At 39.5% G+C, this 15,251-nt stretch overlaps 1 protein-coding gene across 2 annotated transcripts in view; it reads left to right on the top strand.

Moving 5' to 3' along the window:
• Positions 1 to 15,079, top strand: part of LOC110175325 (transcription initiation factor TFIID subunit 4-like) — a 53,352-nt gene extending 38,273 nt beyond the window's left edge. For both annotated transcript variants that reach the window (XM_055154792.1, XM_020941483.2), the window contains one exon: positions 13,381 to 15,079. In XM_055154792.1, coding sequence (XP_055010767.1) covers positions 13,381 to 13,554 — 174 coding nt within the window. In that variant the 3' untranslated portion in view covers positions 13,555 to 15,079. The remainder of the gene's footprint in view (positions 1 to 13,380) is intronic.
• Positions 15,080 to 15,251: the final 172 nt, after the last annotated feature.

Below are 15,251 nucleotides of genomic sequence, written 5' to 3'. Positions count from 1 at the left end.
ACAACCAGACAACCTCTAACCACTGGCCATCACTATCATACACTGCCTCTATAGCAATATATACTTTCACACTGTTTGCAATGTATTTGTTTTGCTCTACAATGAAGTAGAGCAAAACAATGCAACTTAAAACCTTTCACAGTAAAAATAAAATCAGACTATATTAGACTTTTCACACTTTTTCTTTCATTGCAGCACATTATTGAGCTTATGTTATGATCTGTCGTTATGATCGTATTGTTACAGTGTGTCCTGCCTCAGTGCCATGTCTGCTGTGTTTGAGACACTTTCCCACACTACGAGGCTTAGAGATGTCTAATGTCCTGTGGTGTAAAACAGAGGTTTGAAACATCCTTGACACATTTATAAGCTCGCAGTTATCACTGCGGCACTTAGGCCATATATCACATCAAAGCAAGAGCTTTGTTTGTTGACGTACAGGCGACAATGGAAGCTGAATTGCCGGGTTCGAACCACCTTGGAGTTTTTCTCCTATCTTTTTCTTCCAGGCGCAGTTCGAGGGATAAAGGTAGGCAAGCGATTTAATAGTGCGCACAGTCTATTTTTCCATTTGAATTCATTTCACCTTCTTTCTTTGAGGCTGTAGATCAGAAAGAAGGAGTGAGGCAATAGAGTGAGAGGGGAGAAAAGCACAAGGAAAACTGATGCCCTTTCCTCCAGCGAAATTAACAGGAATCACGTGGAAAACAATCTGAGTCTCCAATGAAGGAGGAGGAGGGGGGACCATTAAAATTAGCCCCGAGCTATGGACTGCACCCAATATCACTAAAGCTGCACTCACTACAGATGTGGAGGCTGGCTTACAGGCAAACTATGCTCTGTTCTATAGCTACAATTAAAATCAACCTCGCTGCCAAAAAATAGGAGGGGGAACGAGGGGGTAGAAAGGCAGACATAGAACATCAAAGACAGATTGAAATGTGTAGTCAGTAATAAGAGTGGTCTCCAAGCCCCGAGGTTCTCCACGGTCCCCTTGTTAATGAGAAATTTTGACCTCTGGTTTGTAAGTTAAACTTGTAATCTCGGTTAATGAAGTAAATCAATCCCAACTCGAGAGTGTTCAGTGTCTCTCCCTTCTCGCCTTCTCCCCGCCAACCTCCCCTCTATCCTCAGTTCTATCTCTCGCCTCCTCCTCTGTCCCTCCTTGTGTGCAGCCTTGGACTAAAGTGGTCAGGTCTTCAACCATACAAACAGGAAGTTAGTGAAGCACAAGTGTTCCGGAGCTGGAAGGGTTTTGAAGACTCAGAGGACTAGGGCACACCAGGCTGTTTGGTTAAGGCCAGATGAACGCTCTGCAAAAGGGCAGTATTGTAAAGAGTTGCTCCTCCTTCCAACCAGTATTTTAATAGTGTTAAACTACTCAGTCTATTGACATGCCTGTTTAAGCTTGACTGCATGTATAATTGTACTTTGTGTCTTTATGTTTTATATAGGTCTTTTTTGGATGTTCAGAAGCGCCTAACATTATTAGATAGATTATTCATTCACGACATACTCATACATATAAGCTACTATTGTTGCCACAGCTGCCCTGGAGTATTCTATCAGAAGCAAGACTGTGATCTGCATAACCTCTATATTACAATGTAACAAAATGATATACAGTACAATGATGTATACAAAAATTTAGTTTGTTGCAGCAATTTTTTTTTATCTGGGAAACAGCACAGAATTCTCAGAACTCAAAAGCAAACTTTGACTTTATACAATCTTATGTATGCACATAATGGGAATAGGAATCTATAGAAAGGACAGCATCATTTAACCTTCCTGTTTTATTCAACATGGAGATCCAATTTTATCCTTAACCACACAAAGTCCTTTAGTCCATGCTTTAACCACTGAGGGATTGCAGTGGGTTGTTAGCATAACTCATATGGATTTATAATGAGGCATATTTATTCGTGTGTGAGTCCTGCTTCTTTCAATACTTCATAAATATGATTAATAAGGGCACGCAGAGGCTGCTCTTAGTTTCGTAATGTCAAGAAGATTGTAATATTAGTTTGACTTGAGCTCTCAAGGCGATGGTGTAGATCCAGGGAGGACACACAAGACAGAGGAGTCTTCAGAATGGTTACAGGGGCTCTTTGGCCCAGTGCCATGTGTTCTTAGAGCTTTAACTGAGTGCACTTGGCCAACTTTCCCTTCCCTACTCTACACAGCACAGGGATTCTCACTAAGGGTTGTTTTTATGGTCTTGGGTTCAAGTATATTCAAAATGCACAATAATTAGCATAAACCCAACCATGTTTATTGTCTCATAGACATGATAAAAATAAACAGATAAAAATATACAATAACGTCTATACTAGACTCTTTGTACATTACCTATCATAAAACAATGTGAAAACAATTAATACTATTGAACCCACAAACATATATCTACTCACTATAAACTCCTTACTTTTTAAAAATATGTTTATCCTTGTTGCCAAAAGCCTATTATATAATATTTAATTTACTTTATTTGATTAAATAATATTTTTGGTTATTTGGACACTTAAAAATCATTGTTAATCCTTTCATCTCATTATTTGAATGAGATGAATGAGACCCTCCTTTACATTCATGGTCAAAAAATAGTGAGCCACCCCATTGCCTTTAAAACTTTGCCCTGGAATAATGGTTAAATATACAGTTTTGACAACAAAGTTAAGCCTGGGGCACTTAACAGATACCATCTTAAAGAAATTAATTACCTCCCTTGTTAATCTTGATATAATTAAATTTCAGAAGAATAAAATTGCTGTCTTTTTTCTCCCTCCCCCTCATTTCTGTGGAGGCGGGTTGATAATGGCTGCCTCTCTGTAGCCTGTTAACCAGGGATACAGGGACCGCCTATAACGTCCTGGGCCCCTGCTGTGAGAACCGACTCCAGTCCTCATCCTACACTCACCACTCAGGGATAATCACACTGGCTTCCATCGCTGTTTCTCCACTGTGCACCTGTGGCTTTGGTGATTTCAGAAAAAGTGCTAATAAAGCTGTCATTGCGATACATGATGACTCTCTCTGGCTCTCCGAAATTTCTGCCTTTGTCTAAATACTTTTTTTTAGGACCACCCGTCATGCTGTTGGATTAAACCTTGATTGCTTACGTGTGCCACAACATTACCTAAGAGCCATGCATTTTCCTCTTGTTTTGAATTTAAGTTTGTTTTCTTTGACTGTGAGTTTTTTGTCAGCTCCATTGTCAGCTGTCAAGGTTGGAGCCTAGGGAAAGAAAGGTGGAAAATATCTTTCATTAGTTGCTAGCAGGGGGGCAGAAGAATGCCAATGAGGGCAGGGGAGAGATGTTAATATGTCTGCAGTCGGCAAAATACTATAACTAAGAAGCAAAAATGCCAACCAAGAGTAATTTGAGTTTTCCAGAATCTGATTCAGGGCTTTTCATTGTGCATGCGTTACATTATGCATCCTTCCAGCAGCAGCCAGCAGTGCTTAAAACTAAAATACGTTCAACCTGTCACTTTGCATTTTCTAATGCATCATTTATTTTTATGCAAAGAAATGTTACTGTAAAACTATATGGAAACGTATGAACATGTGAGAGCAAAGGTCAGCAACAAATTAAATAGAGATTTGAAATGTCACTTGACTCATCAGTCATCTTGTCAAAATATGACCTATCCATACTATTTATGCCCTGCTAACTGTAGCATCAATCACAGTGTGTGTGTGTGTGTGTATATATATATATATATATATACATATACATACATACATACATATATGTGTGTGTGTGTGTCTGTGTGTGCTCTTATGTGTGCTCCTCACCTTCCACAGTGGTTGGTCTCTCTCCCTCTCATTCAGCTCGGGTCCTCTACCAGAGGCCTGGGAGCTTGAGAGTTCTGCGCAGTATCTTTGCTGTTCCCAGTACTGCACTTTTCTGGACTGAGAGGTCCGTTGTTTTTCCTGGTATCTGCTGTAGCCACTCTTCCAGTTTGGGGGTTACAGCCCCGAGTGCTCCAATCACCATGGGCACCACTGATGCCTTCACCTTCCAGGCCTTCTCCAGCTCCTCCTTGAGCCCCTGGTGTGTATATATATATATATATATATATATATATATATATATATATATATATATATATATATAATATACATATATATATATATATATATATATATATATATATATATATATATATATATATATATATATATATATATATATACACCACACCACACACACAGTATATATATATAAATTCTTATTATTCTTTTTATTTTATTTATTATATTTAGAAAAGATCTCATTACCCTTAACAGTCCCCATTATTCTACTTTGTAAGCCTTTACCACAAGCCCTAAAAGTATTTTTTTCTCTTAGTGTCCCATTGGGAGAGGCCCAGTTTTTTGCTTCCAGATCCACTCGAACAGCCCCAATAACAGACCAGTAGCTATTTAATTCACTCGGAGCAATTCCCTGCTTTTCCCGTCCTTCACTTCAAGGGCCTTTTATATCACTGTATTAAACTATTGTTGTGCTACAGTGTCCTCAATTTTGGTATTTTAGCACAAAACAGATCATCTAAAATTAGCTTCAGAAAACAGTGAAAGAGAACAAACAAGGCGATCCATTAGTGAGGATGGGTTATTGGCTGACTTGCCTCTTCTTATGGCGGCCCATTAAAAGTGATAATGTGTGCCTGCAGCAGTGCCTGGGGAGGAAGAAAGAGGCCATGGAAGCCATATTTCACATGCATCACACGCTGGAATTAAATAGACCAATGTTCCCTAAAAAGACTGAAGTACATCTCCTTCTGATGTGCATCCCGGGCAAAAATTCATTGATCTCAGAATGTCCCTTGGCAATTATAAAATATTAAATCCAAGTCGCACTTTTCGGCTCAGCTTAATTTTTTTCCTCTCGCTTCTCACTGCTTTCCATTTGACCAATTTAGAAAAAAATAATAGAAATGAATGGCCACAAAAGAAAAAAAACAAACCATTATACAGTAAGCTGGTGCTGACTTTTAGATAGCTTTTGTTATGATATTTTCACCAATGATTAAATGGGATGAGGGTGCACTGGCAAAGCAGTGCAACATGCAGTTTTTACTAGGGCACTGGGAACACAAATGAATATAAGGGACACCAGGGAAAAACATGTCTGACATCTCTATTTCTGAGCGCAGGTCTTCTGAGAGTATAGTACACTGGAGATGCCAAATATTTATCAGCTGTTCTTTGTCAGGCCTCTGCCCCTTTGTGTCCCTTAGTGATTAGAAGAGACATTCTCCCTAATTATTCCCCACATTAAATTGAACATATCTCTCAATAAATGTAACCATCCAGCTGTTTGACAAGGTACACAGTCCATTAGGTCCTGTAGCTTGTTTGTCGTTTCCCTAATTAAGATTTAGAATCGATCATTGGCGGTGTAATGTACAGTATAGCCTGCCTTGCACTGGGAGGCTCGTGCTCAGAGAAAAAGAATGGCATCCACTTACTAAAGCTTTACCATTTAGCACACTGACTGCAATGGGAATTAGACATCCTGTGCTAATTAGGGAGGCCAATTAACTGTGAAATTTAGGCATTTTTTGACAAATAATCTCTGCAGAAATTCAACATTACTGTGCTCATGAATTGTATTAGTCTAAAAGTGGAGCAAAAGATGTTGTTTTGTCACTGCAAATGATGAAATTTGTTGCTTAATCGTAAGTGTTTTTTCATGTTAGTTAGTTTGAGAGTAATCGAATATTTCTCTTGAAATTGACACAAATCCATACAAACTATACACACAGGTAGCACTGTAAGTAGTTTGATGATGTTTTTTCTTTGTCATTATGTAATTCATTGCAGTGATTGACCTCTTCCTTATTGACTGCGCCACGATTGGTTGTGTTTGGCTAATTTATTGCCGCTGTGTATCCTCCATACCTCTTGTACCATCTCTAAAGCAGAGCTGCTTCTGTCTCATGATTAATGACCACATGTATTTTTTAGATGTATGAATTATGTATTTGTTGGACTAATGAACAATCTTCAATGATAGAACTTTGGAGACTTCAGAATGGCTAGATGTGGCCTCGATTTCATACCACATTTCTATTATGCTAGTCATAGTTGTAGCTTCATTGCCATTTGAGCCAATTCATCAACTTTAATGCAACTTCCTCCCGTGTTGGCTTTTGTCACTTCACACCACAGTCCACCGTTGCTTGTGTATGATCTAACCTGTTGATGGCTATAAAACAGGCTCCTGCTGCCTCTCTAACATAGCCTAACTGCTTTAGTTCAACAAACATGGAGGCTGGTAGCACCATTTATTCACCATTATTTTCTGTGTTCAGTGAAACAGGAAACCACCATTGCACCAGGCTATGTGTGAGGGTATATTAGAAATTACTTTGGAGTTTCAGGGTGTGCTAGAGGTGTGTTTGCCTGGTGCCAGTGGGCAAATCCTGCAGCAGTGTGCCTTAGGTGTAGGAAGAATCAAGTACTTCCTTTTGCAACATGTGTAATTATGATAGCAGACAAGAGAGTGGGTTTAAACAAAGTCAATATGTAGATAAGCGTTATATACACAGACATGCACACAGCTGCCTAATGGTGAATTTGTATGCAAGATAATGGAGCAGGATGCCAAAATGCAGTGCAGGTAGAAAGAAAGCCTTCTGGGTCCGAGAGATGAACCTGATGGGAGGGAAGCGGCTTCAAGAGAGTGTGAAACAAGAATAAGAGGCTCAAATCGTGACCAATTATTTATTTATTTATTTTTATTTTATTTTTTTTTTTATCAACTGTCAACTTTCTTGTCACAAATTTCAATAGTATAATACTATTACAGACATTTTACTTAATTGTTCTGAGTGTATCTACTATAGTATGACTGCTTATAATAAAATGTTTCTTTATGTATATTGTACAGTTTTAATTATTATTCAAATTGGTTTTGCTATAATACATAGCAGATCATTTTAGGTTAAGTTCCATTAGAAATAGGAAGTATAGATCTTATAGTTGTGTTCTCTTGTGCAGTTGAAGAAACCGTTTCATTGTGATAGCATATATAACTTCAGCACCCTTTTGCCTTGGCAGCTTTTATGATAAACACAATGGTACTGGGGGTCAAAGATGCTTTGTAAAGACCTCTCTGTAAAGTTTTATTCTGTTTTTTCTCGTGAAACATGTGATTCTGTTCTTTCCCCAGAAGAACCAAGATTTCAGAGATCTCCTCTTCTTCAACTAGCATTGCCCTGCCAGTTTCACTTAGCAGGCGTCACATTAGTTGCACAGGGACCAGCCGCAGCACCACAGAAACACAGTCTGTGATGGGTAAATGATGTCAAAAATGGCCCCATTTATGTCAATTTGAGATCAAGGACCCAGTCTTACTGAGAACCTCTGCTGTAAATGCCCTTTTTAATCTCTCCATCTACATATCCACAGCAGCCTCTCGCTGCTCTTTTTCTTGTAAGTGAAATATGTCACAGATCATAGGAGGATTTATGGAGAGACTGACATGCTGCTGCCACTTTCTCCCTTAACTCATTCCCCAGTCAGTACGTGCACCGACCTGGCTTCCTCTTCTGCGTAATATTTTGCTTCACTTTTTTTTTTAATTAGGTCATTTGCAGGATGCCTTTCATTAACTGTGGTCATTTATGTTCGATATACACTTTGTTAACTGGTTATTCTTATTTTGTGCAACAACATCAAAGGCCAGACTATGAACCTCATTTGGCAACTTCTCCCAGCTATCCATTGCCTGCAAAACACTCTAGTGCCGCGATTATTAACTCAGTCACCACCCTCTCATTCAACTTGAATTAAAAATTTAAAAGCTGCAGAAATGACAGTGCCACACCACTGAAAGTAAAGTGTGGAAAACCAACAAGGGCTCATTAGTGAGTAGTTCAGAAGACAAGCATTCTGACTTGAGACTCATTACACTTCTCCTATTTTAACTCTAATTGGGTTCATTTTATATATGAAACGTCTTCAATATTTAATGTAGGAAAAAAAAGTTTTACTTTCACACTTCTTCAGCCAAAGATACTTGGCCTGTGTTAATTGTCCAGGTTATCAGTCTGCCCTGCTGCAGCTTCTCACTGCCACAAAGAAAAGGACTGCAGATAGTCTAGATGGATGCAGATCAGTCTAATCTCAGTATTTTATCACTATTTATGTCACTGTAATTATCAATACTATTGTGTGTAAAGATGTAAGATTATTCATAATAGCGGTCAAATAAACTAATAAATTCACAGATACTAAAATAGTTTTAGATTCTTCCTGGCACGGGCAAAATGCAAAGACATGGCAATAGAACCTTTGTTGTACTTTACAAGTTACTCAGCTAGCCATGCTTGGAGCACTTTAATTAAAGTGATTAAAAACATTGTTATGGTTTCCTCTGCTGTTGCCTTCACACAATCTTTTGTTTCTCCCAGGTTGAAAAGAATGAGAGAAGGGAAAAAAGCCACGGTTGTGTTTCCAGGCAGGAAAGTTGGAAGTTCTTTGTTTGGAGCAAGGTTGCGGGTGCAGCACACTGTTTAGCTTGGTGACCCTGTGACTGTCTTCTGAGGAATTGTGTGAGCAGCCCTGCAGAAAATGCTGCAGGCTAAGCTTTCATCTTAGCAGTAACCTGTGGACTTTGAAACTCAGGGCGATGGAATTGCAGCTTTGTCAGTACACTACTAATTAGAAAATTCCTGACCTCAAGCAAGATGTTTTAATTATGTGTTGTGTCAACGAGTTTGCAGATTTAATCCACCGTTGATACACACAAGTGTGCACACTGTGTCGCACATTGTAGTACCTCAAGTGGAATGTCTCATGTCTCAGCCCATATAACCTTGTGCTGCTCTGGTACCCTGCTTGTTAAGAGCCATCACATGCTTAAGAAGCCAAATTAGACATGCACTTAATGTGTTGGCTTGTACATTGTGACAGTATTGTGTCGAGTGTGAGCTCTCTGTTGCAGTGAGTCAGTGAGAGAGAAGCCAGGAAGGGGTTAAACAGAAATTGAGCGGGGATGCTGGGGGCAGCAGTGCTGCAGAACATAGCAGTGTTCGTGCGAAGGCAAGTCATTTCCCGAAACACTGCAGACACATGGCCTGCGGCGCTCTAAAACCTTTGGAGACCAAAATGGCTTGCAGGAGTTAGAAGTAATAAGGTGTTTTTTTGCCTTCTTTCTCCTTGACTGAAATTCTGCACGGTTGCTATGCATCGCCATGGAGCTGTGTAGCTGTTTTTATGTTTTATGTGGGCATTAAGATACTTCGCAACTGGCCATTTTTGAGATTTGCTGTTCTTTAGTTGTGAAGCAAATGGAAGTTGTTTCTATTGAAAGTAATTCTCTCATTTTTCATTATGATCCAAGTGTCAGAGTTGACTTTATCCATATTGTATTTCCTCTTAGAAAATGCAATAACAAAACCTGAGGAGCACATATGAGAGAAGGTACATGGTTTCTGCTTGAGAGCTTGTAAGAGCCCAAATCACCACCAGGTCAGGTGTGGAACCTGTGACAGGAACAAAGGCTCTGTGTTGGCTGGATGTTAATCTGTGGTATTAGTCCATCCTGACCTCTTTGATTATCACAGTACAGAGCCAAAAGCCCTTTCATCCTTTCTCCTGGTTTTGTTAATCTTGGCTTACTTGTCTGCTTCAAAGGAAGCCTCGGCATATAATCTGGCTACGTACATCTGTGAATTATTATTCTAATTCTTTATACGTTTATTAGAGCTGAATAAACTCCACATCAAATACATCACTCGGGCAATGTCAGAAAGCCCGGGGCACATCAGCCGACATCTGTTAACTCTTTCAAAATGGCCTCATCCAGCATGTCTGTGGGCGTAGAAGAGCGAGGGAGCATGGAGGCGAGAGAGAAAGGCTCTGGTGCTGATTAATGGCGGCCGTAGAAGAGGCATTTGAGGCCGAGTGCGGAGCTGAAGCGGCCTGCACTCCCACGGCCCGGCCCGGCACTGCTGTAAACACTGTGCAGGGACAAGGCAGCGTTCCCCAGATCAAATGCGGCGTGGAGCACAACATGTGGGAAAGTTTTGCTGCCTGGCACACAGTCAGTCAACCAACCAGTCTTTCTTCCAATAGATTAGTGATGCAGTCTGCTAGATTTCAGGCCTACCAGGTCTTCTTTTACCAAGTATCCTAAATTATGCTGCAGGTCGTGCTCTGCTGTAAAATACTAAATACAACAAAATTTACTGGACATGCACCAGTACTCCAAGCATAAAGACATGATTAATTAATAATACTTACCAATTTGAGCTTCTTTTGACCTTAATACACCTAATATTTTATTGTTTAGCAATTAAGCTGCCTGTCTCCATTGTGCTATATAGTGTACTATGCCCTGAGCCAAGATATTATAGTTTAGAGACAACATCAGATTTAACAAAAAGAGTTTGGAAATGTTGCATCATAACCAGCTTATGTGTTTCAAATAAACATAAGGGTATTATTTATCCTTCAGCTTCTCTGTTCACTTCTCTTAACATGACAGTGTGTTAAACTTGTTCCATATCAGTATAGGCGTGCTGGTTAGTGTGCAGTTGGAGCTGTGGGGAGGACAGTGCTGAGACAGCAGCTTGTGCCGAGTGGCGCACTGCTCCATGAGCCTGGCAAAGTGGGCCATTAACCTGGCGCCTTGGGCTGTGACCTGGGCCAAGTCCAATATTGGCCCGAGCATCAAGGCACAGGTGCCACTCAGAGTTCAAAGCCACGTATCAGCAAGAAAACCCCACTTTGACTCCCCCTGAAAGAGTTCTTTGAATTGTCTTTACAATATTATTTACTCTTTATAGTTTCATGTTACAGCAAGCATATGAGTCTGTGTTGATTGTGGGTTGATTCAGAAAACAACCTGAAAGAGGACTTGAAAAAAGACTTTTCCTGGTGTTGTGACTATATCAACTTTTTTAGAAGGAATGCAGGAATCTTGAAATGGCCTGAATATGTGCGCCTGTGCTTTGTGTCCCTCACTCCAGTCAAATGTCTGAGGAGATGTATCAAAGTATCCGTATGCTCGCCGTACGATGGATATGTCATATGACATAATGCCTCGCAGCAGCCATCACACATAAAATGACAGATGCTGTTTTTTGCCTCATGGATCTTTCCTGGCTGGGCTGATTTCTGAGTTCGGTTCTTTGGTCTCCACTTCTTTTCATGACCTCCCAAATCCTTTCATTTCCCTCTTAATTACATTTAGGCCCCATTATTGTGTAATGGCTGGTGACAGTAAAAGCGTGGCCCCTGATGTCTTGTGCTTAAACTGGCACACTGCCATCAGCTTTGTTAAGTCTTGGTGTTTCCACCCTCACCACGTGTCCTCTTTTACAACATGATTATCTTCATGTAGTGGCTCAGGAGAAACCACTCCATAGATACCAGTAACAACATAGTCTGAGTCACAGGCATACACTGGTGTCTGTGGTACAAGTGAAGAGAAGCCTTCTGCAGAAGTAACCTTTCTGCTTGTATGTGGATCACTGAAGGCTGTTCTACCCCTAAAGAGAACAAAGCATCCTGAGAGTGGTGGTACCTGGACAAGCTCCAAGTTTCCAGCCAGCAGACACTTGATAACTTCCATTTAGGTGGATAGATAATGCTTGTGAAAGGCACTTATGTCATTGTCCAGATCCTTGTTCCACATGTGGTCAGTGGTTATTGACCTCAGTTGTTTAATATTGCTTTCAAACCTGGCGTACTGTCTCTGGATACTTTAGAGTAATCTGCGCCAAATGAAACAGCCAAAGACATGGATGCAGGCTGGCATAGCAGTGGCCTGGCTACCTTCACTCATCGACTGTAGGCTAGCAAGTATACATACAGATATTATAGACAAGAACCAGCCTCTGAGGCATACTTTGGTTTGCCTCTTGTAAATTCATACCCGTCATATGTTTGCAATTAAGGCCTGTCTGTACTGTGTGTTTACAAAGCGCTGCAATCAGTGTAATTGTGAGAGGGTGTTCCTGGCCTGAACATCAGACCTGCCTCTTGCTGCTTGGTTCAAGTGGGCACTCGCTGGATCTGTTTCAGGGTTTCTCATTTTCAGTGTAAACAGATTTGTATCATCCTCTCACTGTACTTGCTTTATTCACATTGGGGACATAGGTTAGGTTTGCCAGTATTGTTTTGGTTTTGTTATAATTTGTTATAATTTCAGCCAATGTAAATGTAAAGAGTTGGAAGTACAGTGTATTATATTAATCTAAAGCAAATTATCTAAATGAGAGGTGAGATGAGAGGTCAGATTTTTTCTTGAAACAGATGTTTGAAAAATGTCATTAGGGGTGTTGTCATTTACTCAATTAGTCCTTTAAATTGTTGATGTGTGTGTCTTTGTCAACTACAATTTCTATTAGTGCCTCATTATTTTATTTAGATCATAGGGATTTTTACAGGACAACTGCAGAAATTAGTGAGAGTTGATCTTTTCATGGCTTTTATATGTAAAAAGATAGATCAAACCCATGATTGATAAGTTTATATATATATATATATATATATATATATATATATATATATATATACACACACACACACACACACACACACACACACACACACACACACACACACGCACACACACACACACAAATACATTGTACATACATTCCTAGAACTTTTCTCTGCATAAATAGTTGTTTTTGCATGAACTGCTGTGCATTTGTAGTTGTGTTAGTGCAGTTTGGGCAGACACATAGAAACCTAACAGTTTTCAGGGCTCACAACCCATTAGGGGGCATGGGTAACTGGAACCCACCCCAGTAAGGGCCAGTGTTGGACTTTAATCCACATATGCTCTTTGAGCAACAGAGTTTCTCTTATACCCATCTCCTTCATGATTGTTGGTTAAAGCCTGAATATCTTTATATGATTAATATGATTAACTGAGATTCAGGAGCAGGACCACACCTCAACTGCCCTCTCCTCCTCATCAGCGAACCACAACTCACTTCGACCACACCCCTAATTTCCCAGAAGCCTTGTAGCACCCTTTCCCATCATCCCAGTTCGTCTCGGCTAACTCGATCCCACCCTCCCACGCCCTATCTTGTCCGCCTTTCAGCCATAAGACGCCTACGAGGGGGGTCCCGTTCCGGCTGGCCCAATTGAAGATTGAGACGAAGCCCCCACCCAGAGTCTCAACCCAGCCATCTCTGCCCCGCCTCATACATTATCAATAAACTTATTCTTCTTTGCACGATGTCGTTATTGATGTGGTCCTTGCTAGTGAAGATGAGTTTAGTAGGGAGAATTTACCCATAAAGTTCGTGTCAACCACTCAAGATATACCTTTGTTGAGTTAAGGTTTGTTATTTATTCAGAAATGGTACATGCTGACTCTAACCTGTCATTCTCTTACAGGTTGCTGGTAGTATGGCCAGTTCTCCAGCAGGCTCTTCAGCCCCTTCCTCCTCCTCACGCCAATACACACGCCAGCGCATAACTCGGGTCAACCTCAGGGACTTAATCTTCTACATGGAGCAAGAGAGAGACATGGCCCACTCAGTGCTGCTGTACCGGGCTTTGCTCAAGTAGCAAACAACCTCCTCCTCCTGCCACGTGCCTTCAGATCAGGTCCAGCGTTTCAGCTCTGTATTTTCTCTTTCCTCTAGTGATGTCTGTTGTCATTTTAAAACAAAAATAAGAAACATAAGAAAACATTTTCTTATCACATCTTTTTGTATCATGTTCATGCATGTGGTATGTTTGCTTTACATATGTTTCACATTTGATGGTAGCTGTTTGTTAAACATTGTTAGCAGTATCTTTGATAAACCACCTCAATGAATAGATTATTTTGTGGTAACCTCAATATTCAGTTTGAGCTATTAGTTCAAAGAATGTAATAGCTGAACACTATACGAGATTACTATATGTTGTAGATTCCACATCACAGCATCCACTTCGATCCTGTACTGTATGTGTAAATATCTGGATTATTTTACAGCATGTATATTTTACTACGCTTTGTAAACAACTAAAAAGAAGAATCCATATGTCAGTGTTATATATGTTTTAAAACAGATGAAAATTATTATTACTTTTTTTTTTTTATCAATGGAGTGTGTTCCAATGCAGACCCTCTGAAGGTCACATGACCACAGTAAGTTTCCAATAGGTCACCACAGATTCTACACTGATGTAAAAATAGTAGTACTGACTTGATGTTGTGTCCTTGAATGTTGGTTTTAGCATGACCAGAATTTTTGGCAGAGGGACGAATCTGAATAAAACTTATACTTAAAATTCAATTTCACTAAAGGAATTCCTATGAGCCTCCAAACTCTGCAACAAACTGAAGCTCAAAGGTGTCTGCAGAAGCACTTAGTTCACCTCCATTATGTCTTACTGCATTCACATTTGAAATAGCAGTCAAATCATTCCATTTCTTTACCTTTTATCTTTTTAATTGTATGATTTTTAATACATTTCATTGTTTGTTGCCGTTTTAATCATGTATTATGCACCATTGTCATTTATGTTTTTTTATATATTATTTAAATATTGAACTCTATGCAGCTTGTATTCTTGTAATTACAAAAAAAAATATGAATTTAAAATTCTGACCGCACTTTTTATTACCTTTTGCCTGACAACTAAAAGTTGTCCCTGTATTTTAGGAAAAAAAAAACGAACAACTTTTAATTAGTAAACATTGTTGCCAATTGTCTGCTTTTTTAACAATAATATATTTAATTTTTCTTTTTGAATTGGCTTTTATGCGTGACACATTTTGGTAAAAATGAGCTCTATGTTTACTGACAAGCACAACTCACTGGTGGAGAGTCCAACAGTTTCTGTGGTTTCAGGCGCTTTCACAAGTGAACATTTCTACAGCTTTTTAGCCAAAAGACTAGAACAATATTCCTGATGTACTCACAAAATATCTTTTCAGTTGAGAATGATTTGTAAATATTCTTTACAAAACTATGTGATTATTAGAACCACAGTATTTTTGGTAAACCGTTGTACATATCTTGAAAATGTTCTGTTTGTGTGAAAAACAGTACTTATGTATTTGTACCTATTTTGTAAAGGAATAAATAAGCTGTTTACTAAATGACACTGATCACTGTCTCTGTTTTGTGTATCAAAAATCACAGCTGTAGTAAGATCTAGATTTAATGAAATCTACACAGCCACTTGCTCTTTTCATTACCAGGAAAAATAAGCTGTTCTGCCTTTTCTAGACAATTTTACCAAAGTCAACTTCTAATGCGGCCTGCTTCATT

Source organism: Boleophthalmus pectinirostris, unplaced genomic scaffold (genome assembly GCF_026225935.1).
Source record: "Boleophthalmus pectinirostris isolate CB_2022bp ecotype Guang Dong unplaced genomic scaffold, ASM2622593v1 HiC_scaffold_19, whole genome shotgun sequence".
NCBI lineage: Eukaryota > Metazoa > Chordata > Actinopteri > Gobiiformes > Gobiidae > Boleophthalmus > Boleophthalmus pectinirostris.
This window is presented reverse-complemented; position numbering and strand designations above follow the sequence as displayed.